Genomic DNA, 24,883 nt, shown 5'->3' with positions numbered 1-24,883 from the left:
ATGTCTATTGCCTACTAAGTTAGAATTTCAATTAGTATGAGATGCCATCTACTGCAAGGGAAAACACTGCATAAAACATTTAGTTGCAATCAAAGAGTGATGGGTTTTATTAAAATAACTGCTTCTGCTTCTTATTACCTAAGAATAAAACTAGATTCCTGAAAAAAAAAAAAAAAAAAAAAAAAAAAGACACTGAAGTAAAGGTTTGGCCAAAAACTTCATGGATCTGTTTTTATGTGAAACTGAAGATGTCAGTTTATTTCCATGTCTTATTTTTCTGTCTGTAAAATGGATATTTGTTAACATACCTAATAAATTCAGACTTGAACCTTTCCAATAGAAGTAAAATCTAATTCAATGTATTTTTATTATTTGCTTTATGATTACCAGTATGGTAAATCAATCATTGTTTCTAGTGCTCTTCAGTTCAAATCCAATGCAAATAAATTGAATGAAGTTTCCCAAGTTGCACATATCACTCGTCCTTTAAGAAATGATGTGTTGTGATAAATTATTTAATGAAGACCAGAAAATATAGACAGTTTGCAAATCCTATTTAGAATTCCATCTTTAGATAATCACCTTTTATTAAAATGCCAATGGAAACACATCAGCGTAGGGTGAGAATTGTTCTTTAGGAACTTATAGCAGTAAAACACCAATTTAATCATTTTCATTTACAACAATATATCTTAAATTATGGGCCTCTGATAAAAACACGGCTTAAGCAAAACCTCCAGAATACTTTGTCTTGCCATGTAGCATGGTACATAAAATTAATAACAGTGACATTACAAGGTAGAAAATCACCTCTTTAAAATATGAAATAACTCCAAACTGTTGTACAAGATAATGAAACTAGACCATTTAGGAGTATGGCAATATGAATATCCCTTACAAATTATCACAGTTAGAGCTATTCTTCAGAGTACAAAGATTTCTGTCGACATCTGTAGCCCCAAAATTTAATTAAATTTGTCTTGAAAGAGGTGAGGCAAGTCTGCATTATATATATGCTTTATAGATTTGCTTATTAAATGTCCACTTTTTTATAATGAAAGATAAGCTTACATATGGTTATAAACTGCAAATTAAATACATACCAAATCAGATAATATAAAATTGTATATCAGGTGGTCTTGAGGACGTTAGGTATTTCTCTTTGAAATGTAACCTACCTATATTGTTGAGGTTTGGAAATTGTATCCATTTTGAGAGCAATGGTTTTCTTTTTTTTTTTTTTTTTTGATTATGAAACAGCTCACCTGGCATTCATAACTTGTTACTTTGTGTGTATGGAGACTGAAACATTTAAAGTATCGTGAAGGAACTACAAAAAAAAAAAAAAGAAAAAAAAAACAGCAAAAAACAGTAGTTTAAATAGAGGATTGAAAAGCATCTGGAGAGGGAAAAAAAGGGTACATCTGTTAGGGAAAAAAAAAAAAGAGAGAGAATTACAGTAGAGGAGCTTTCTGGTCTCCGACCACTGCAAATTTTCCTATGCACTCATATAAATCACTGAGAAAGGAAGAAAGAAAAACTACAACCAAAGAAAAATCCCCATTATATCACATGCACATCTTTGCTTTTCTCCTTTTTCAAAGTAGGCTTAGAAAGAACAAAGGGCTTAGAACTGTTCAATGATATTATGCCAGGGAAGTACAGTACTTGGGGTTCCATTTTGCCACCTCAAAGAGGATTTAATTCAGCTGTCAGAGAGTGCTTTTAGTCTGTGGACAGAGTACGAACAGGGAGAATTCTGTTTGTTCTTTAAAAATAGTCCAAAACATTCCAGTCTTTGTGAAAAATTCTCGAAGTTTAAATAGGAAATAAATTCAAAGTCAAATTCCCTGTTAAGTTAACCATGATGCTTGTTTCTTATTCCTCAGAGAACAGTATATCACTGTTCTACTGAGGCTAAAAATAAGCTTAATGTAAAAATGAGAGCTCACTCTATAGAAGGTTTGTGATTTTACCTGAAAGTCGAACAGGTCTTAAAGTTATACAAGGTCACTTATTCTAATTTACCTTTTTTTTTTTTTTTTTTACTAGTGCAATTATTTTTTTGATCTAGTGTATGCTGAATTTGTCTACTTGGGCTGTGAAAGGTAAGGTAGATAGCTAGAATATGAATTTAATTCACCTGAGAAAGCTTGCTTCTTTTTTAAATAGTGAGGTCACTACCTAAAATTAACACTGGTATTATTATTAACTGGGTATTTTTTGTCTCTTAATTAATACAGAGGCATGAGATGCACTTGGTACATGCAGTAGGACTGCTGGATTTATAAAATGGCAATTTCTTTTTAAAATCTCATTACTTCTACCTTTAACAAGTCAGGAACTGTTTATTTTAGTCCATAAATACATTTTTTACTCTCATTGAATATTCTGTGGCAAAGCATATAGGCTGAACTGCTGGCATGCAGTTCAGAACCTGCTAAGAAACCAGCAGTTAGCAAGCAGTGCTTTGGGATCTTGTCTTTCCGAGCCTCATCTGTCACAAAGATCTGCCCTGGCAAGATCTGAAAGTATAGATCTGAATTGTAAAAGTGTGTTGTCATTTAAGAGGGACATGGCTTTTATTACATTCCTTTCCTCAAGCCCCTATTTTTTGGCTCTTGTCTGTGAAACTGTTAGTTTTTTGATGTGACAACACAGAGCCAAATAGTATTAAGACAATCGTTTCCATGAGCCTTTTCTCTTTGATAATTTGAAGAAAGATATTTTTTTAAAAATAATGTCATGGTGGCCAATAACTTTTGCTTTATTTTTTAATATCCATCTTGGAAATGGTCAGGGAAGAAGAATTTGTTGTATGATCCTGCTATGAATTATTATTATCACTAGAGCTATGCGGTTACTGTGTAGTTACTGATTTTTAAAGACTAGATTTTAGTCTGTCTTTCCTTTCTCTGTGTGTCAAAGTCTACTAAAAGTCATTTCAAGGGAAAAAATATTTGGGGAGCTTCTATTTTATATTAGAAAATATTTCACTATGGTGGAAAATCATTAAAGAGCTTGGACAGTCAGTTTGGCTTACAGCACTTCACCAAGAGAGATGAAAAATTCAACTGAGATCTCACTGTGAAAATGGTTGTTGGAATACATAGACTCATCTGTAAACTTGAAAATGAAATCTGTAGGCTTGAGGTTAGTGAAATACAAAGAAGGGTTTTCTATGATGTTATGCATGTTTTTATTGTTATTATCAGCAATGACACTGTATTAGGCTAAGTTCACTTTTAAGAACATGATTTCAGTTGAGGTAAAGTCTGAGCAATGATTAACTTGCCACATTACCAAGAATGACTACTAAGCAAGGAAGAGTCATAGAAAACTGTTACGCCGCCAGTTTTACGTGGTTTTGGGGACATTAAATATTTTCTGTATTTCTTCTGATTCTTTGTATTTCTTCTGTCTCTTTGTATTTTTCGGAATGTGCTTCAAATGAAAAGTTGTCACACAAAACACAGACTTCCTCACTCCTATATAGGAGCTAGAAGCAGGCACTGAGACCATCAGTGGTGACAAGGTGGGTGCCTATGCGGTAAGCAACAGTGCATTTATATCTTGGACTCAGCTGAATGAACACGCTAAACGACATTCTTCACTGCTGTAAATGCAATGCAGTTCCCACTGATGCTGAAGGAAACCACACCACCTGGGGACCCAAGGTCAGAATTATCTGAAATCCTCTAGGGCACAAAATTAGGATGTGACCCAGCTCTTCCGTTATGATATGAGAATAATTCAGGAAGTTTTCACTGTGAAACGTTGGACTTGGAAATCTTAACATTCTTTTTATTGTGCTTGTGTGCAAGTTTGAAAAATGACCACTTTTTATTTTAGGGGAAAAGCATTGCTGGGGGTGGAGTATGCATTATATCAAGTCCAGCTCTAATCCTAGGTTTGAAATAATATTGGGGTAAGATTTGTGTGTAATTATATTCAAAGTTAATACACTATTCCATCAAGTTTACTCTGGCTTAGCTGAGAAATCTAGGCCTCAGTCTACTAATGCTGATGTAAACTAGAATAGCTCCACTGATTTACACCTAATAAGAACCTGGTTCTGTATCTCATTGTTGACTTTGCTGAGGTTTCTTTCCCCCTCCCAAAAGACAAAATTCTTGTTTGTTTGGAGGGTTTTCTTTAACCTCTTGGCTGAGTGATACATTTCTGTTTATCAGCCACCTGCATCCCCTCAATGCATTCTGAGGCAAAAATCAAGGAATACGAAAGTCCAATTTTAAATTCAATCAGTTCCCAAGTTGTTTGATGCAATGGTTTCCATTTCAGCAGCTGCTTCTGTCTACTTCACCCACACGAAGGAACCAGCTTCCTCTGGAGATCTGAAAATGTACATTTGGCAGCTAAAATTCAATTTAAGCCTGGCCAGGTACAAGCTTATTGGCAGTGGTCCCAGGTCTTACGATTGACTTTTAACCCCCTCAGAGCTTTCCTTGTGTGCCTAATAGAGCTGTGTACAGTGTGACACCTTCAGTGAAGTCCAGCTGCTGTTCTGTGCAAATATTTGGAGCTCATAAACCGCCAGCTTTGCATTTGAGTGGCATTTATAATGCCACTGTAATGTAATTAGTTATCCTCACAAAAAAATAATAAGTGATATGCACTGTTTAAACAACTATCAGCTGCTTTCTGAAAGCCACACTGGGGAATAGTGCTCACTTTCTTCTTTTATTCATAGGTTTCATGATTCCTAACTTTCAACTTTTCCAAGTTTAAAATCCTTTCCTTACTTTACAAATGACTTGCAGTACTTCCACTCACTCTGATAATTGCTTACATAGCTGAGCAGTCAAAATGATTCATGGGAATGAGAGGTTAAGCAGTTTGTCCCTTAGCAGAGGAAGAGAGTGGAGGGATTCCTTCTGCTTTTACAGTTTGCTGTTCTAACAGGTAATGAGTTCTTCTGATATTTGTGGTCACCTGAAGTAATGAAAAAAAATTCCTCTGCCACAAGGTCCTTCCTCATGTTAGGGCTCAGCTTGATTTTTTTTCATGCCATTCAGCAAAGGAAACAGCAAATCAAATTGGATTATGAGCAAAAAATTACCTTCAAAAATTCAAACTGAAAACACCACCGTGCAAACAGAGTTTTTCTATCTTTATTCCCTTCTCCTCCATCCTGTGCAGAAGATTCCAAAATAACCATATTATTGTAGCTCTGGGTGCTACAAAGCCAGCAGCCATCAGCTAAAAGCATATGTTAACTTGATTGGTAAGCAAAAGGGTTGGTCTGTGCATCAGCTGTGACAGTAACCTTCTAGATTAAAGGGAAAAAAAATTGACATACTGGAAATCTTTAATGCTAACACATGGCGTTTGGTTCACAGTGGGCTGTCAGCTAGCCACAGGTAACGGGGGCAATTTAAGCTCACAAAGGCATTTAAGCCGCCCAAACCTATCTCTGTCTAGAAAGCCACTCCCTTCAGCCGCCAGTATTCTGCAAGGCCAAGCAAGAAGGGAGCCAAGCAGCAAGAGCAGGCTGCCACCGGTACCTGTGCAGCAGGGCCCCCCCTGCTCTCAGCCCCGGCCCACAGCCTGGGAGCTGGCAGCCTTGAAGGTCTGCTGTCCTCGGTGGTGCTCCAGGCCCCTGCCTCCTCACAGCCCACAGCACGGCCCTGTTACCCTGGCCATATGGGGCATTTCACCAGCTGGGCCAAGAGGAGGAATTTGTAGTACCCGAGTCCTGGATCACTCCCCTCTCAAGAAGGCGGTGGGCACAAAAGTGCAAAGCAAGAGTATCAAGAAATAATGGAAAAGAAAGATGTTTTCTGGATCATTTTTCACTGTGGAAATGATGCCAAAGACTGAGGCCTTGGTTTTAGGACCCAGCATGGCTGAGTTACTTCAGATAAAGCACAAGGATCCAGAGTTTGTAGCATAGCTCACTTTAGCCATGGTTTTACCTGAAGTACCAACAGAAACCAATCATATTTCTTCTTTACCATAACAACAACAAAACTTTATACATTCTGAAACCTTTGTAATAAATTCTGGCTAGCACCGGCAAAAGAAGTGCAAGAGCCTCTCCAGGGTAGTTTAGTACAACTGGTATCAGCTGGAGAGAGCTAAATCTAATTCTCCGGCTATCTCTGACTCATTTTAAATGGGGTTGAGAGAGTTCAGGTGAGTGTTAGAGTGGATCTGAACTTGCTGGCGCTTATTGGACCAAACATCCACATTTCCTGAAGTTTAAAGAGCTTTTCTGACAGAAGTAAATGGGAGCAGCAATAGTGGCTTGTTTGTTTTTAATGAGGGTACTTGCAAAGGAATTGAGATCAATTAGTTACACCATTAAGCTATTGAGAAGTGGGGAGATGTGCTTTATTGTTAGAGGAGCTGCAGTGTAGCTGAGGCAAAACTCAAGGATCTAGCAAGACTGTGTGCTGAGGAGTAGTTAAACTTCTGTTAAAGAAAACAGGAAAAGGGAAGATGGAGATAGGACCTAAGTAAGTATTAACTTTGTTTAAACAACCACACATCTCTCATATTGCTTGAGGTTAATTTCACATTGTTCAAGATTTAGCAAACTTCTTTGTGCAGTGCAACACCATAATGTTTCCATTCATTCATCCTGGGATACAGAAAGCTATACTAGTATGTTAAAACTTCAGAAATACTTTTCTCCTGTCTTGGGTTTTTCCATGTCATAAGCATTTGCAAACAAACTTCATTTTAGGAAGTGGCAATGGCCAGACAAGGTTGTGACTGGTAAATAATAATAATAATAATAATAATAGATTGAATTGAGTTGATTTGCTGAAGTTGTCATTTCAGGTAATTGAGATATGGCATCTTGAATAGTGGGCCATATCTGTTGTGTCCGTTTGGAAATGGGATGCTGTTTGTAACATGTTTGCTTTCAGATAATGTGTGTAATTGTCTACGAAGTGCAGCTAGATAATTCTTGAGAGCAAATCCTTTTGTACTTTCATTCAAGTACTGTAATAAGCTTTAAAGATGGTTTTCTTCAACCATTCATTAATATTTTACTTTATGCAATGAAGTCAAAACTGGTCCAGTAATTTCTGTAGTTATTAAAAGAGATAGTTTTCCCAGCTTAAACCGTATCATAAAAGTGTTAAAGGGTGTATTGATGTAGATGGAAAGACATTTATGCACATAAGTTCCATTTTGAATAATGTAGAAGAGTATAAGTAGACATCCTAGTGTTTGTTTGTCAAGCCTAGTCCTAGACTTCAGGAGACTAAAAGAAGAAAGGAGAAACTGCCTGACCAAAAGAATTATGTATGAAGGAAAGTACAAAGGCTTTGAAACTATATGGTCCTCATCTATTAGTGGAATGGGCTGTTAGATAGGAGATACTCAGTAGTTTTAGTGATAGGTTGTCTTACTGGTATGATTTCGCCAGAAAATAATGAAAAGACTTTGATCTCTTTTGCCTGGTGATACAGGCTATGGGAATAAACAGAGCTAACTTTGTATGTTGAAAATGGGGAATAAAGTGTGTTATTTCAGACAGAAATCAATCTAGGTTTTCTGGTTTGGAAATATAAAAGGAGATATTGCATGTTCTAGGTAGCAACTTCATTGAAGTCTGATGCACAAGTGTTGTGTTTCATGGGATGGCTGAAAAGGTAGGAAGGTGACTTCACAGATTAGCACCTTTACTTGCCAGTATTTGTGTAACAGTCATCTCCAAAGACACTGGCTCAAGACAAAAACATGCATGGAGAAGTAGGTAAAGTATCCTTCCCAAGACAGCCTAGCAGGGGCAAAGTTTTGGACCAGCATTATTCAGTTTTCGGTGACTCATCTGCTGGACCTTGGTTCCGCTTTTTATAATGGTAAGTTTTAGTAAAATTGTATTGTTCTGCATAGTCAATGTATGTGTTCCTGTTCAAAAGAGAAGATGGAAATAAGTGGTATACCACATGTTATGCAGAGACCTTCTCTGGCAATTTTCTGCTCAGAAAAGAATCACCAAGTGCTTTCGTTCCAGCAATTTCTGGTAGTGTCTATAATTTCATTGCTCACAGGTTCTTAACTCCGGCAATGTACAGTAGAGCATAGTGAAATTTATTTAGAAAAGTGGCTCCAGTTTTCCTGTGATTATCATTGTCTTCAAAAGCGAAGACTTCAATTTGTTTTAGAACATCAAATGTAAATATTGTACTGTTGAACTCAACTCACTGTGATTAAAGAGATTACTATCACTGAATGGAGTAGTCATCTCCTTTAAACTTTGAGTTTCACCAAAAATAATGAGAAGCCCTTGATCTCTTTTGCCCAGTGATACAGCCTACGGGAATAAACGTAACTAACTTTGTATGTTGAGAATGGGGAATAAAGAGTGTTATTTCAGACTGAAATTAATCTAGGGCTTGTGGTTGGATAGCTTTTAAAATTTGGACACAGCTAATTGCAACACTGCCTGTAAATTCACTAAATATCACCTGATATCAGTCCTACCCCCCGAGATGTTATGTCTGACAGTTTGCTTGAATTGCCTATGGAGCGACAAAACAGAAATATAAAATGCAAGAAAATACAAAAGCTGTAACACAGGCTATCACAGGCAGTGTCTTTCATGTCACCTGAATGTTTTTTAATTGTGCAAAATGTTACCGGAAATAACATTTTTTGCTACACTGTATTTCCAGAGAAAGTTCGTTTTTTACTCATTTCCCTCTCTAATGAAGTATGTTGGCTTGCAGTTTTCCTTTGTTGACCATTTCTGTGGGGTATCCTGCCTCAGTGACTCCTGTGTAAGGTCGCCAACCAGTACGTGCCCCTTCAAAAGATTACCTGCATGAATAGCTGAGGAAACTATCTGTAGAGATCCACCACATTATTACTGTTTTAAATATTCTTTTGTAAATAACCTTATGGGCCCCAGAAGAAGGAAGAAAAGCATGCTCAATTACCTTCCAGAATGCATTTTCACTAAATGCCAGGGTGAAGGAAACGATGGTCAAGAACAGACAAGCTGCTTTTATTATGAACCCGTCTCTGTAGAATTTAATGTGAATTTCAGCAGGTTAAACATTTATGCTTGCGTTCTTTATTTGAGTACTTAAATTTCTGTGCAGCACATCATCTTTACATATTTTGCCTGCTCTTCCTAACAGTGACACAAACTACACTTCGGGGTTTTGTGTATTTTTCATTTTTCTCTCAAAATGTTCTGTTCTGACAGTGCTGGTACACAGTGATTCACAAAGTTTTCTTATCCAATTCTCAGGTATCCACAGAAATAACACATTTAGTCTTCTCCATCATTCTTTGCTCGGTCCCACTGAAGCTGCTGTCACTGCAACATTTTACTTTCTTCTATCAAGGCAGGCATGAAACTTCCAGTGGAGCGAATGCAAACGCTAAGGCAGCTGCATGGGTCAGTAGGCAGATGGAGGGGGAGAGGGTTTGGGAAAGCTAAACAGTTTGCATTCTCTTCTAAAAGACAGCAAACCACAGGGCAGGGATCTGCAATCTGATGATTTGACAGTGCAGTGCCCTTTAGTTGTTTAACTGGATTTACAAGTTCTGTTTAGCTGACAGATATTTTGGCTAATACCCTTTTCTACTTGTTTTTCTTTCGACTATCAGAAATTCTGTTTAAAAATTTAAGCAACACTTGTTGTACAGCAAAATAAACAGATCTCTCTTACAGATAGGAACTGCTCTCTGATTTTTTTCTGTAAATACCCCAATGAATACAAAATATCGACCTAACTAAATACAGTTTTGTGAGAGTGCCAGTAAACAATCTGGGAATTAAATCAGAGGTTGTAGCTTTATTCTGTAGGAAAACTGTTCTTCCAAGCTTACAGCACAGAGCCCAGTATCTCCTCTTCCTTTTTTTTTCCTTTTTTTTTTTGGTTAGTCATTCTCCTGACTAAAAATCAAATCATCAGCTTTTAAAGAAGCCAAATGTAATAAAGCCATAGCTAAACAAGAAAAGTGTGGAAATAAAAAGGAATTTGAAATAAGTGCAAATTCAGTGATTCAATATTTTTGAGCTTCTTTGCTAATTTGATTTTAAACATGCTGCTTCTAAAAGCTACTTGAGAGTTAACAGGTGACTGTTTTAAATGTGCAGAATGAATGGTCCTAGAGCAGAGATGGACAGTTGTTTGTAACATTAATGACTGTAATCAAGGGAGAGAGAAAATTCCTGCTAGGATTACAGGTTGGTGGTAATGTTCTCTGAATTATACTTCAAAATCGTGTGCAAAACTCATTCTGTTTCACTGGCCTAAGGTCTCCACTGGAAGCTTTTGAGAATGGACTAGCAGTAGCATGTGTATCACTGGAAGTGGCCACAGCTGAAGCACTGAAAGGCCAGGCTGATTATTATTTTTTTCCTTTTTTCCCATGTTTCTGGTGGATAGCTCAGATATCCAAAGCTATCTGTGGAAGTATGACTGTGAATATCTGAAGCTTAAGAGCAGGAAGGGGTTAAGATGAGCCACAGATAGATGAGATGAAAACAAGTAAAGAACACATCAGACTATCTGCCAGGAAGAAAACAGAGGGGCAATTTGGGGTATGATGACTGCTCTACCTTCACAGACGATCACCATCAGGTTTCCCCAGGTATGCCTGCTTTAGCATGTGAGTGAGGTCTTGCAGTTCATCTCTCGCTGTCCTTCCTTACTGTGTATTGCTTTCCGTGATGGAGCAGTCTCATTGCACGTGAAGGAGATTACTTTGGGGATAAACTAAGCCAGAAAACATGCTCCAGGAATATGTCTATTTGCTCCAACCAGTAATGGGCACTAGTCTTCAAGCTAAAGCTAGTCTGAAGTAAAACTCCCCCAAGTATGTTATGAATGTATTTCAGGTCCTTAACATCAACTTTTTTGCTCAACAGGCCCTTTCCTATTTGGCCAGATGTTGCCATTGAGCACTGAACTCTATTTCAAGCAGAGGAAGGACAGGGTGACTGAGTGCTTCTTATGCCCAATTTCTGCGATTATATGAAGCATTGTCTGAATTCACGTAAAGCTTAGTGCAATAGAGAGACTTAAAGGATACAGGCTTTTGACAGGAGTTACTCAGGCTAAAGGCATTCTCCAGAGAGAGAGTCTGAGAAGGTTTGATTGCTGAAACTTTCTAAGGATCCTTGTTTTTTCTCTGCTGCCAAATTTGAATAGTCCTTAAGATGTTGACCAAAATGCTGATGAAATATGCTAAATATTCACAGCATAAAAAACTGCTTTTACTAGACCTATCCGGCTTTTATAATCCCAAATTCTCAGCAGTGCAAAAGTGCACAACAAAAGTCTCTAATAATTAATACCTGAAATCCCCCCAAACCATGCTGCTGCCCTGGGAAATCCAGAGCAGCTTGCACGGGCACTTGTGGAAACTCAGCCCAGTCCTCCAGTGTGCAAGGAGAAGAGGATGGGAGCAGAATGACTGGCACTGGGAGCTGCTGGGATCGCTCAGCTTCAGGACCTCTGATGACAGTGTTTGAACAATAGCGACTGATCACCTTTCAGAGCAGCAGCTGTGGATGCTGCACTTTCATAAACAGACCTCAGGTTTTTGTTTGTGTGTGTGTACTGCACTGGGAAGGTATTCCACTGGTAAATAAATGAGCTAATAAGCCAGGGTCAGTCCGTATGAGGACACGTTTTGATATGTTTCATAGGAAACACAGCAGTGTGAGTGAGCAAGGCTGAAGTACAGCTGTAAAAAGTAAAAATGTGTGTGTGTACATGTATGTGTCTAAATTTCAATCACAAGAGAATGCTGCTGGCATCTGGTAGCCATTTGGGTTCCTGGACCAGAAGAGATTTAGCAGACCTAGTAAGCATGAGTAGTAAAGCATGGTGTATGTGCTGATGCCCATAACGCAAAATAAATTTAACCCTTTGCATTTTTATATGTTCTTTACCAGTCACAAAGGAGCCTGAATGATGTCTCAGCAGATGCTGCTCTGCAGCACAGACACTCAAAGTCTAGCAAAAAGGTTTCAGTATCGACAAAATGACTTACTGATAACAATATTTGTTACCTGTGTCCAAAAACTGCACATCTATAATCCCCGCCTATCCATATCTATTCATGCATTATTTTTTGGATAATAACATACTGAACTAGGTTCATTTCCAGCTGTGAATGCATGATAGAATTGATTTAAAGCTGCAAAGTTTATTGTACTTTTTCAAGGAGCTGTCTGATCAAATGACAGATTAAAACTGAAATCAAAACCTAATTACTAGGCCTTCATTTTCTATTAAATATATACTATTGATGGCAGATAATACCATTTAGAAAATAAGTCAAGGACATAAGCTGAGTCTTTTTGCTGTATAATTACTTCTCTGCATACAGAGTTGGTCACAAGAAAGCCTCCTAGCTATGAAACCGTCATCCTCCTTCACACAGCAGCACTAAGCACAATGTATTCAAAGAACACATGCTTTGAAGTGCTCTTGGCAATGGTATTAAGGTGTAGGAACCAAATGCCTTGACCGGTCACGTTCCTCTGTTGTACACAGGAGCGCTCAGGAGAAATGAGAAATAAGAAGCAAAGCAAAGCAGGTCTAGTAAAAGAAGTTTTGTGCTGTGTCTATTAAATATATATTACATTATTTACTGATACGCTTGTGAGTGTTCTTATCATATCCATTATATAAAAATGTAAATTGAAGAATAAAGAATGAAAATAGTTTGATGGTGATTATAAAATGCAGTTCACTGATTTGGATAAAAACCAAACAAATAAGGATTTCTGTTCTCTTGATTGTGATTCAGTTATTATCTCATAATATTGCACACAAAAGGCAGTACAACAGATATGTAGCTCTATTGGTAAGTTAAAATAATGGCAAAATTATCCCAGGTACCATATTTTAAAGAATACAATACAATCTAGTTAGGTAAATTTGGTATGTAATAGTTGGCATTATTGATTATGTGAGTTAGCTGTTCAGTTTTCTATCAGAGAAAATAGAATAGGTATGGGGAATGTAGACAGTGCATGCAAATACTTAGTAATTTATATATTGTTGATTGTTTTGACTCATTTTGGTACATGTTATAGTAGCATACAAGTAAACCATCTGCTAATGGTACAGAGAAAGAGAGAACTTGAAACTGTGTTAATTAAAAATATATATTATTATTATTCCAGTTCAGAGTCTTTATCTGCACATTTGTGCACAGTTTCAGCAAGGTCCATTCCTTGGATGTGTTTTTGCCCAGGACCTCTTGAACACAAGGACATTAAACTCTTCCTAGGGAAAAGGGCTAGAAAAAGACAATGCTTGCACATGCATACACACATACACAAAGAAAAAAATGGGGAGAGAAACAGAAAGCTATTGATTTGATTCTGGTTTATGGATTGTTTTAGTCTGTTAGAGGATTGACTAAGATATTACCATAACTAATGCAATAGGCTTTAAATTAAATTCCAGTAGACATAGTAATATGTATTGTAGGTTTGAAAGGGACAGTGAAATTTTATATACTCTGCAAATAATGTTTTCTGATTGCTAATCATGGGTTTCCTTATAATAGCATGATCTGTGTTTAAGTGGTGGACTCTCATAGTTTAAACAATTGATGCTGTCATAATCCTTATCATTGGTAATATAAATATTCTCCTCCTTACTGGAAGAAACTCTTGCTTGGTGACTTTAACAAAATCAGGAAAGGAGGACTAGTGACAGTGCCGAAGTGTCTTTGAGTAGATCTGAGTAGGACTGTAGATCTTTCTGCAAAGTTACTTCCTCACGTCGATCAAAAAGAAAGATGGGGTGCTAAAGAGGTACGTTTGTGTATGGATGCATGTGTGATTGTAATCACAGGGTCTGAAAGACAATTCCAAGGATTTATATCATTCCTCATGATGACATCAGAAATGAACTAGTTCAGCTTCAGTTAAAGTTGACAAGAACATTTGCATTCAATAGCGAGGTCAGAGAAACCATTCATCTTCTATTCTGTTGGGAACATCTGTTTAGCGAGACAACCAGGTGTTCTTGCTGGCAAAGACAAACAGAAGCTGCATTTTAATACCAGAAGTACAAGCCAAGGAAGTCAACCCTATGCTGTAGTTCCAAGAGGAATGAGATGTGCTTTCATGTCTCAAGGAGCAGAACAAGTCTGTTAGTCATTGAGAGACCCAAATGCTGCAAATTTCCAGTCATCTACTGCATCTCTTCACCTTTCAGCTGCATTACTGTGTTTGTGTGTGTGTGTCTTAAAATTTGTTTGTTGGTGTAATTGTTTGTTTGGTGAATTAAGTAGGTAAACCTAAGGGTTCAGAAAATTCACGCATTGATCTGTACCTTGCCAAATAATATTTAACGACCCTAAATATTGTTTCAAATATGGCTTATTAACTGGCCATCACAAATAGTATTAGAATTTTGCAAGTTCTACTATTTGTTTATTTACCTACAAATACATAGTTTTATCTGCTGTGTGAATAGTCATGCCTCTTTAGGTTCTCTTAGGGGTAAGGCAGGTGGGAAGAAAGTGATCATAAGAAATTTAAGCATGCAGTCAAATATATAAATGTTACAGAAGGCTTCAATAACCTGGGATCCCAAATCACACACTTTAATGGCACAATCTGTAAATAAAAAATAGTACTAAAACTTTGTATTTCCTGTAGGAAAAGCTCGTAGGAGGTACATAAGCCGAAAAAAAGTTTCAGGTTGCCATATGTCTGTTTATGCAAAATTCAGAGGCTTTGAACGGTGACTCCTGTGGGCAGATCAGCCCCCACCTTGCCCGTGTTATCACCTAGCTAGTTCTGAAACAGCCTGGCTGCTTTGTAGTTGACAGGTACCTGTAGTTCCATGTGTGAGCTAGTGCGTTGCTATTTGGAATTTGGGTGCAGTTTGTGTTTCAGTGATGGAGTGACCCAGGTGTGTTGTTTTCCCTTGCCATGATCATGCCAGATGACTTCCCCTCAGAGGAAAACTAAATATATTTCCTGTAGCTGAATAACATACATGTATACATAAAGCGTGAGTGCAGTTTATGAATGTAACTTATTCAGTCCATCTTTCCTTTGCAAACAAAAAGAACAAATAACATAAAAACATCCCCTTTCTGGACAGATCTTGGGCACTTCTGTCTTCTTCTTATACAGAGACATGAAGACTCTCTCTCCCTTAGCCATGTAGATGGTCTCCCAGTGAGTGCTGACATATAAACCTGTCAGGTTACCCGTGTGTCCCCAGGTTTGAAATTGAGTGACTCTTATCCCTCCCCCACCATAATTTCTTGTGAGCCTTATTTATTGTACAACTATCTAAAATTAAACACATGGATGAGATTGGCCACTCAGCAAAAAAGTTATATTTAAATTCCATGTTAAACCAACTCATGCATCTAGTTCATGTAAAAAAGGCTGCCTTGACTAACACCCAAATTAAAACTAAACCTGCCGTATCTTCAATAGGATTGTACCACAGGCTGATTTGAGATTTTTCCCTTCCTCCTTCCTTCATTTTCCCCTTCCTCCATATTTTAGCAGCGGCAGTATTTGTGGGGTGATAGTAAGTGGTATGCTCTGTCGTGCTACTCTGGTTTGATGGGACTAGTTTGGTTGAAAATAAATGCTTTTTCTATGTATAGTCAGGGCAAAGCTCAAAGGATTGGCCTAGGGCCGACTGAATTGGTTGGTGTAACTGAATTGGTGCTTGTAGCCTGAAGAAAATATTTGGGAGTGTTCATGGTCTCTTTTACAATGATGCCAAGTATCTTGATTTAATTGGAAAGCATTAATAAGTGGGATTGTATTTACACTACAGAGTCTGACAGCACAGTTGCCACTTATAGCAGCATCACTGCTGTACTTGATAAATCATAGTCTGCTAAGATTCAGGATAAACTGTCTTAAGACCTGCCTCAGCCACAAAGCATAACAACTTTGTGTTTGTGGGTTTCACTCCAGATGAAAGACTTATAAAAAATATATTTTTTATTTTTTTTCTGATCTTCCAAGAAGTGCTATATTCAAAAAAGACAGAAAAAATGAATCCAATAATAAAAGTAAACTGAACTTTAAATAATTTTAAACATCTACTCAGAACAGAAATATTTCTCTCCAGATTAGACAGTCTTATTTGCTATTCTTGTTTGCTGTTGTGCTAGCTGCAGGAAAACTGTCACTCATAGCAGTCTTTTATTATTTATACAAAATCAGGAAGGAAATCATTATACTCTGGTACCATTGCAATAGGAATTTCTATTACCTAGTTATAGATGGTCTTTTTCAGTATGTTTAAAAAAGAGAAACACCTTCCCATGTATTTGAATGATTATTTAAAATGCTATATATTTCCCACATCGGGCAGAAAATTTATGTAGTTTTTTCTTTTCAGTTTTTTCAGTCTCATTTCCTGCCAGCTCCGCTCTTCTTTCATTTTATGAATCCATTTATTATAAACATTGCCAAAAGAATTTCAGGAAAGTTTGACTAACTTGTGCAGGGTTAGTGGAGTTCTGTACAAATGTGATGCTGCTTGAAAGATTAATTGAAAAAGTTCAGACCTGTTGGTCCCTGTGGAAGTTTCAGACAATATGCAGCTGACATTTTAGTTGTTTTCTCAGTTCATTCTGGTCATGGGACCACAGAGTCATTTTAAGATAGCATTGATATGTGGTTTTGTTCAGGTAGCTCCTCCTTAGAATACACTTATAAAAATTTCTATGTCAGCTAAAACTAAGTAAAATGGTTTACATTTAAAAGGACTAGTTCACTGAACTCTCAACAAAAGCTGAAATTAATAAATGGATGCTGAGGGAGATAGCTTTTTGTGTAACTTCTCTCTGGATGCTTCAACTTACTACAAATAATTATTTCAGATTTTCCTTATTTTTGTGGACGTGAGCTCAAGAGACACACAGACAAAGAATTTACCATTTTATAGTAAACAGATTTGGGGTGAGTGAAAGAAATAATCTGACTTTTCCACGTGAAACATTAACTTATTTTTTCTCATCTTTCATTGAGTGCTCTTTTTCTTCCTCTAAAGATCAGCATAGAGTTTGCCCATTTCTGGTATTGGATATCATGTAAGTCAGACATTCTTTTATCTGCAGTTGACTGAACTAGCCTTCATTATGAAGGCAGCCATCCTTCAATGTGAAATAAATAACTGTATCAAAAGGCTTCTCTGACATGTTTGCATCAGATTATTTTTTTTTAAATGAAAATAATCAAAGCAGGGTCTGTAATATTAGCAGTATTGCAAACAGTGCTGTGGACATAATTCTTTCGGTTTTGCACTGGAATAATAATTAAGTCAATGCACACATGAGAAAAGAATTAAGCATTAATTATATTTTCCCTTCCAAATTAAAAATAATGTAAATTACATCACTGTCTTGTTTGCGTTTACAGTATGCTGATTCTGCGAGCAATCAAACCAATTTCTGTTGTTCACAGAACCGCTCAAGCTTGTAGAAGACAGGATTTTATCTGGCTGCTACCCCTACTCTGAGCTGTTGTGAAAGGAAAGGTTTGAGGGGATGTCTGGGGTTTACTTATTTCTTTTTCTGCCAGCTGCACCAGCTCACAGAGGACTGGCTGGAGCTGCTGCAGACACTAGGTGCATGTGCTCCACCTGCCTCTCTTTGCCTAAGGGGTCGCGCTCAGCCCAGCCAGAGCAGCCTGCAGAGTGGGACAGATGTTTGTGCTATCAGCATGTAGCTGTGGTGGCTGCAACAAGCTCCGCAGTGAAAACATTGAATTCAAGGAACATTCTGTGGGGGTAGGATGGAGTTGTGCAGATTTGCACATTTGTACTGCTCTGCCTCTCACCCACTGATTTGCCTTCTGAGGCTTAACTACTGTAACTCTGTATTAACTATAGAAAACTTTTTCTGAAGGAGGGCATAAAATACTCAGGGTATTTTGATGGCCCTGAGCTAAGCTGAAAGGCACCGAATCACTGCTCAATTGGCATCCTGAAATAATTAGATAAATGAATAAATGTGATTCCTGCAATGATAGGATATCACTATGTCACTGGTAAGACACTATACTATATTCACCAGGGAGCTGCTAGTGTCTGATATAGTTCTGGCCTTGTAATTTCCTCCTGTTGGTCTGTGGCAACATAGATGCTGCTGACTGCATCAGCTCTCAGGGGTGATGTTTGGTCCTAGGCCAGGTAGCACAAAGCTGCTTAAATCCCCACTTCTCAGTCTTCACCTCCTCTGGAGCAGGCTCTGTCCACCCCGTGTGGTCAGTCAACTGCAGGCAAGGTGTATATTTTTTGCTTTTGTTTTTTACTTTTAAAAATGTATGAAATAATATGAAGAATACATTGCAGCTCATCAGAATGCTGTTCCGTAGTGTGAAACTGAGGGAGCATGTTATGTGCCCTAAGGAGTGCCATTAGGGCATGTGGAAGCACCTAAAATTGTAAACCCTGATCAGTTTTGGAGGATTGTGTATGGTCCAGAGAGCCAAACCTGAAGCAGTCACCTCATGTTGTCCATTTGGCAGTCCCTAGAGTGAGGAATCTAGGGGACATGTTTGGGCTTTGCTTACAAGTCATCTGATTCATGGCAAAACTAATCATCTCTGAGAGGACACGTGCAGTGTGGGTGATGAGGGACTGCGAGTCAGGAGCGAACAAGGCATTAACGCCAAAACAGCTGTCTCAGCTTGTACCTCTCATTGTTCCCACATCCTTCCTATGCTTCAGATGGTTTTCAGTTGTCAGCTGTACTCTCATACTTGCTTCACGTGGAGGTTTGCAAGGTTGCAGGGAAGACTACAAAGACTATGATATGCAAACAATTTTCAGAATTTGGTTTTGAGTTTCTTTGGGTTTTAGTATGGGAACAGTCAATCAGAATGAATCAGCTCTGCATATCTAATTGAGATTTGGATCACATTGCTTTTTTCTATATTTTCCCTCTATAAATATGAAATAAATATAAATATTTAAGGAGATGCCTTAGTTTGTACAATGGAATTGTCCTTACCTTACATCAGGATACACACTATGAAATCTGACTTCCAAATGATAGCCTCCTGCTGTTAATACTGCCTGCACCTACAGTGTAATAACATTGAGTTTCACTCTACAGATCAGTCTAGGAGTTTTGATCTAGGAAATTCTATCGGTATTATTGAAGTGAAACCTGTATGTCAGGGAGAAATCTTACTCTGCTGTTGAGGCATATTATTTCTTCCAAAAATGTAGCCACTTGGAAAAGCATCAAAGATTTTAGACAGTGCCCTGCAAACCCATCCGTGTCAACAGGAATCTTTCCATTCAGTTCAGTCAGTCTGGTCACAAACAGCATTGTCATGGTGGAATTTCCCAGTGCAGTTGATTGCAAAAGATCATTAAAAATTATTATTTTGAAATTACTTATTGCTTTGAAAATAATAATGTTTGCCAATGTTTTGGATTTGTTTTTTGAAGCTGTTGCCATTTTTCAAAATTTCAGTGGCATCAACTCTGTTGACAGATTGCTGCTGAGAGATTTGCCAAAAGAAGATTTCAAAAGAAAAGGTTTGGAACAGATAAGAGTCCTTGAGATTTACAACCCAGCCATTGGAAAGGCTTTTCTTAGTCATGCTATCTTTCAGACTTTTAAAGAGGATTAACCCATGATTATGAATAAAGTTCTGTAGCTTGAAAGAAGAGCAGGAACTTTGTATTGTAGCATCTAAGAAAGAATCTGTGTTGCTTATCTAACTCAGGCACTGACGGGATGTTTCCCTTTGCTCTTAGCAGAGGAAAGATGGTTGTTTGTGTCCTTTTTGCCATGTGGCTTTTATTCTGACCTATTGTAAAAGGAAAGGCTTGAGGGTTTTTGGGGGGAACTTTTCTACTGCTTTTATTCCCAGTATGCATCTGCTGGGAAAAAACTGGAGATAAATTAATACTTCCATCAGCCGTATATCTTAGACATTTATGGATACGCATATAATTGTTAAATTTAACTGAAAGTTGAAGATAGACATTTTCTTTCTATGGCTTATTGCTTTTCTAAGTAGCATGGAAATCTTCTAACTTGTAATCAAAACTTTGAAATCTAAGTTTGTTTTTTTTTTTTTTTTTAAATGATATAATTCTACCTACAAAATGATATTCATTTTACAGAGAAAAATAAGGAACAAAGCTAAAATATTTCTCAGCTATTTTTCCCCATGAAACTAAAAAAAACCTAAAAAAAAAAAAAATTTTGTTTTATTTTATTTTATTTTATTTTATTTTTTTTTCATAATAGTTGAAAAGGTTAAAATGGCTTAGGAGTATACATTTTTATTCATGCTACCAATGTCAGGAGCCTAAAGAAAAACAAAATAACCAAGAGAAGTCATAAATGTCTTATCAAAATTCATTGCAGATTTCTTTAGAAAACTGCTCTTAGCAGAAATCAATTAGCAATGCTAAAAAATAAATATAAAATAAAATAAACAAAGAATTTACCCCCAAAAGCTGAAATTTCCAAGTGTAAAAATTGTACTTTGTAGAACATTACTTGAAGGATAGGATTGGTGAGATAGTATGACAATATATCAGTAAAAAGTAAAGTAGGAACATTTTGTCCTTTCTGGATTACTACATATGTTTAAGATGATTTCAAATTAGAGTGCTGATGTGCACAGACCACGAGGAAAGATTAGTGGACTTTAGGTGAATAACGTTTCCTAATACTACTGTTCTTCTTCGTCCTGTCTTTTCAAAAGGATGTGTCCTTTTTCTCCATTGTTTATCAAGTTAAATTCATCCTCGTATACCACCTTGTGGCCCAGCTTTACTTTCATAGCTGTTAGTGCTGTAACCAAAAGACATGTCGACTTTTACTTTCTGCTTTTTACTAACTAGATATGGATTTTTTTCAATGCGTTCGAACAGTTAGCAGATGAGATTGAGTTTACATCTCAGCAACATCCCACAGCTTGTCCAGGGAAACAAGGAATCACAAAACTATTGTGATCATGGTGATAAGTGCCTGTGACTCTGTGCTGCCCTGGTAGTTTCATGTAATTTGAATGCCTGAGAGTGGATGTGCTTCTTGCCCACATGTTCCCAGCAGGCCTTCTAGGCCAGCATTCCTGGATGGCTGTTTTAACTACAGTTTTCTAGCCAAAGAGACTTTGTATGGTCAGGTCTGGATTTTGCACACATTCTCTATGCTTCACTAGTTCTTATATCTGACATTTTATGAACTGATAAGGATTTTATTCAATGTGCATGAATTTTGTTAATCAGGTTTATTCAAGTGAGTGACCTGAAGTGATTGTCATACCACTGTTTTGATAAGCACTTTGTAAGCTGGGTGAACACATCTGGCAGCTTGGGGGTTTTACAGTTTGTTCTCTCCATTATATATAAGCTCAAAAGTTATTGGAATGACAAAAAAAAAAAAAAAAAAAAAACAGGCAAAAAAACAGCAGAAGATAATGGAAATCTAAAAGCGAAAGAACACTTGAAGATGGAGGCTATCTGTCTGTTGATCTTGAACAAAAAGGTGGCATTTCTACTGCACTTTGCAATAATTTTGTGTGGTAGCAGATTGCCATTCTTCTTGTTCCCATTGCTTGGGATGGAGATTTTTGTCTCCCTGGAATAGAATGCCTTTCTTGGCCTTTTAAACTATGCCAGACTGTCATAAAGGTTGAATATTTTCTTCTGGGTGGTTTTAACCAGTTCTTATCCTTCATCTTAGATTTTTCCTCAAAACAATCTCCTCTTCCAACATATCCCACCAAAGTGTTTTTTTGACACACATATAAGCTCATGCTGTTCTCAGAGTTGCAAAGTACAAACCAGCCTACAAATCACTTATTTCTCCCAGACATTATAGTCTCTTTGTTCACTGTATTTGTCTTCCTTAAAGTGAACACACTACTTTCTTGCCAGACAGAAAAGCAACAAAAATACTGTGATTTAAAGTACTGCATCTAATGCAAACAAATTCTGCTATTTTACTTTCCCAATGTCTTTCTGCATAGCCTTTATCCATTTTCTCCATTTAACGATTCACCTATTTCTGCCTTCAAGTCAGTTGTTTTTTTTTTTTTTTGGTTTTCTTGATGCACTTGCTCCCTTTGGGAGACAATTTTGTGGTACCACTCTTCATTTTGTAAATCACATTTGTCTTCATTTTTTCTGCTTTTTAATTGTTTTCAGTTAGGAAGAATGTGTTTTGGATCTGTTTATTCAATCTTTTTCTTAACTCAAAACCTTTAATTGCAATATTAATTCCTACTTGAGTCATAATTTCTTGCAGAGTGCCATAGTTGTGATTAGATAGGAACAGTTGTATTAGGAGGGAGTAACTTGCACGTTATCGGTGGGTTTAGTAAAAACATTTCACGGCTGGGAAAGAACCTTTGACTCAAAACTTCAGCTAACCTAATAAAAACATTTAAGTTTAGACAAAGCATCTTGCTTGTTCTAGAAGTCTCATGAGTATGTTTCTCTTGGGAGATTCCCAGTACTTTCAGAAGTGTGACATATATATTTCTCATCTCTCAACTTTCTGTTGCACAAAGAGCACTTAAAAAAGATAAGGTAAACAAGGAAGCACAAAATGTTCTGAGATGAAGGTGGCTTGAATACCAACAGGAGATAGCAGGTAACTTCCCTATAATCATAATTGTTCTCTGATAATTTCCCATAAAGATATTTAAATGTTGTTCAGTAGCTTTCTGTAAGATTCATGGTTACAGAGAGGATACATCTCAGGATACAGAACTACTGGAGAGAGTGTCCAAAGGAGGTCAACAAGGATGGTCTACAGCAGAAAGCTTATGAGGAGCAACTGAAGTCACTTGGTTTGTTCAGCCTAGAGCAGAGGAGACTGAGAGCCAGGAGCTGGGCTCGATGATCCTCATGGGTAACCTCCAACTCGGGATAGTCTGTGATTCCATGTCCAGATGGCTTTTGACTCTCCCTCTTTAGTTCTGCAACAGTCACCCTGGAGAGGTTCTCTTCACCTTTGAAAAGCAGAGCACAGGAGGGGACAGGGAGAGGGATTGCTGTGATGCAGCTGTGGTGCCTGTGACAGCAGAGAGGACGAGTCACAGCGGGGGAACTGTCATCAGGGCCAGCAGCAGGCAGCGCCACCACACTGTGGCCTTGGCCGTCAGTGAGTTCAGTTTGCACCTCCTGCAGGCCATGGCTCGGCTGATCTTCCTCACCCTGGCTGTGCTGGGCATTGCCCAGAAGCCGTGGTTCGTGGATGATCACATGGATATGGACGCGAACGAGCGAATGCAGCAGCATGCAGAGCAGCTGATTGAAGGCATGGCTCAGCTGCTGCATGAGATGGAGGAGAGGAGCCAGGAGCAGAGCTGGGTGGCCCTGGGAGCCCTGCTCTTCACTGCCTTGCAGCAGTGGCAGCTCTGGACCTTTACTGACCTCCTTGTCCTGCTCCTTGGGCTCTGCCAGTGGCTCAGGAAAAGGAGCCGTGGGCCAGGCAGCAGCAGCAAACAGGGCAGCTCCACAAGGAAGAAGGAGAAAGATGGTGTAGAAGACGACAGCGACACCGATGACACCTGGGATCTGGGCAGGGTTTGGGCCGATCACGCCCAGTGGCCGACACCGTACATGGCCGACAAGTGCAAGGTGGTGGAGGAGCTGGTGGATGAGCTTCTTGGTGCCTACAGAAGACTCTCCGGGAAATCTCTCTTCAAGCCACGTCTGCAGCCGGCCATTGGTGTGGGCTGCCTCTACGAAGGCTGGAGTGCCCGGCAGGACAGCGTCCTCTACCGCCTGCTCGTGCCCCTGAGGCCTCCCCCCGGGCACGCCTTCCACACGGAGCTGGGCGCCGCGGGGGAGACGCCAGCGAAGAACCCCGGCCTGCGCGTGGAGCTGGAGTGCGCCTGCGCGAGGGAGCGGCTGGTGGGGGACATGCTGTGCTTCCTCCACCACCCCGAGGACGAGCTGAAGAGAAGACAGGAGCCCAGCCTGCTACGCACCCTCTGCACCGGCTCCTACCTGGATGTGGAGGAAACCACCCGCTGGTTCCAGGCCTTGGTGAAAGCAGCCTGGGAGCTTCTGCCGCAGTCATGCCACTGCCGCCTGACGGTGCTGCCCTCCCACCGCTCCTGCAAGCTCAGGCTGGCCAACACCTTTGAGAGCACCCTCTCCATTGAGATCATGCTTGGGGTGCGGCTAGATGACTCTGACACCTTCCTGAGCCTGGAGTAGCCGCGGCCAGCTTCACCAGCAGCACGGCGCCGCCAAAGAGCTGCGCTGTGGCAGAGATGCAGTCTGTCGGGCACACGGCCAGGCATGCCCGACCCCACAGCTTCCACCTCAAACATCTGCAGACCTGCGCCTGTATGCTGGTGAGCAAAGGCTTTTCCCCCCATGCCCTGAAGACGGCTGTGATTCACCACCTGACAGCCACAGCCCTGGCAAGCCTGGCAAAGGAAAGATTGCCCCCTGCGCCTGGATGACCTCCTGCAGCGCCTCTGCTGCTGCTTGGAGAAGAAACCCCTCAACCACTTCCTCTTAGGCAACGAGAGGGTACCTGACAAGATGGATGCTGTTGTCCCCGGCCTCCCAAACAGCTGGACTGGTCAACCTCTTTCAGGCAGTGAGCACCCAAACTCTTGGAGAGAGCCCGTTCCCTCCAGGAGCTTCATCCTATGCACTGATGTCAATAAATTGCTTGGGTGAACAAACACTGTGACTGTGTCTGCGCTGCACTTTATGGGGGAATGTGGTCACTGGGTGCTGAGCGCACTGCTGCCACAGAATTGGGAAGTGTTTGGGGAAGTGAGCTGAGGTTGGAAGGAACCTCTGGAGGTCACCTGGTCCATTCCCCCTGCTCAAGCAAGGCCACCTGGTGTAGACTGCCCAAGACCTGTTAATTACAGGCCTGTCAGGCTCACCTCAGTACCAGGTGAAACCATGGCAAAGATTATTCTGAG

The 24,883-nt window shown here is 39.2% G+C and overlaps 1 protein-coding gene across 9 annotated transcripts; it reads left to right on the top strand.

Moving 5' to 3' along the window:
• The first annotated feature begins 3,810 nt into the window (after window positions 1-3,810).
• Window positions 3,811-24,634, top strand: LOC308186527 (inositol 1,4,5-trisphosphate receptor-interacting protein-like 1). Of its 9 annotated transcripts, none has more exons than XM_080575290.1 (3): window positions 3,812-6,479; window positions 22,496-22,578; window positions 22,659-24,634. In XM_080575290.1, exon 3 carries the CDS (start codon window positions 23,121-23,123, stop codon window positions 24,153-24,155), a length of 1,035 nt encoding a protein of 344 aa, XP_080431416.1. In that variant the 5' UTR covers window positions 3,812-6,479; window positions 22,496-22,578; window positions 22,659-23,120; the 3' UTR covers window positions 24,156-24,634. The 9 variants fall into 9 exon arrangements, with proteins under 9 accessions (XP_080431420.1, XP_080431416.1, XP_080431415.1 ...); XM_080575289.1 differs by having other exon boundaries at window positions 22,648-24,634; XM_080575294.1 differs by lacking the exon at window positions 22,496-22,578 and having other exon boundaries at window positions 3,811-6,479; window positions 23,118-24,634.
• Window positions 24,635-24,883: the final 249 nt, after the last annotated feature.

This window comes from Anser brachyrhynchus, assembly GCF_964034855.1.
Source record: "Anser brachyrhynchus genome assembly, chromosome: 1".
Taxonomy (NCBI): Eukaryota; Metazoa; Chordata; class Aves; order Anseriformes; family Anatidae; genus Anser; species Anser brachyrhynchus.
The sequence above is the reverse complement of the archived record's forward strand: the minus strand, read 5'-3'. Positions and strand labels throughout refer to the sequence as shown.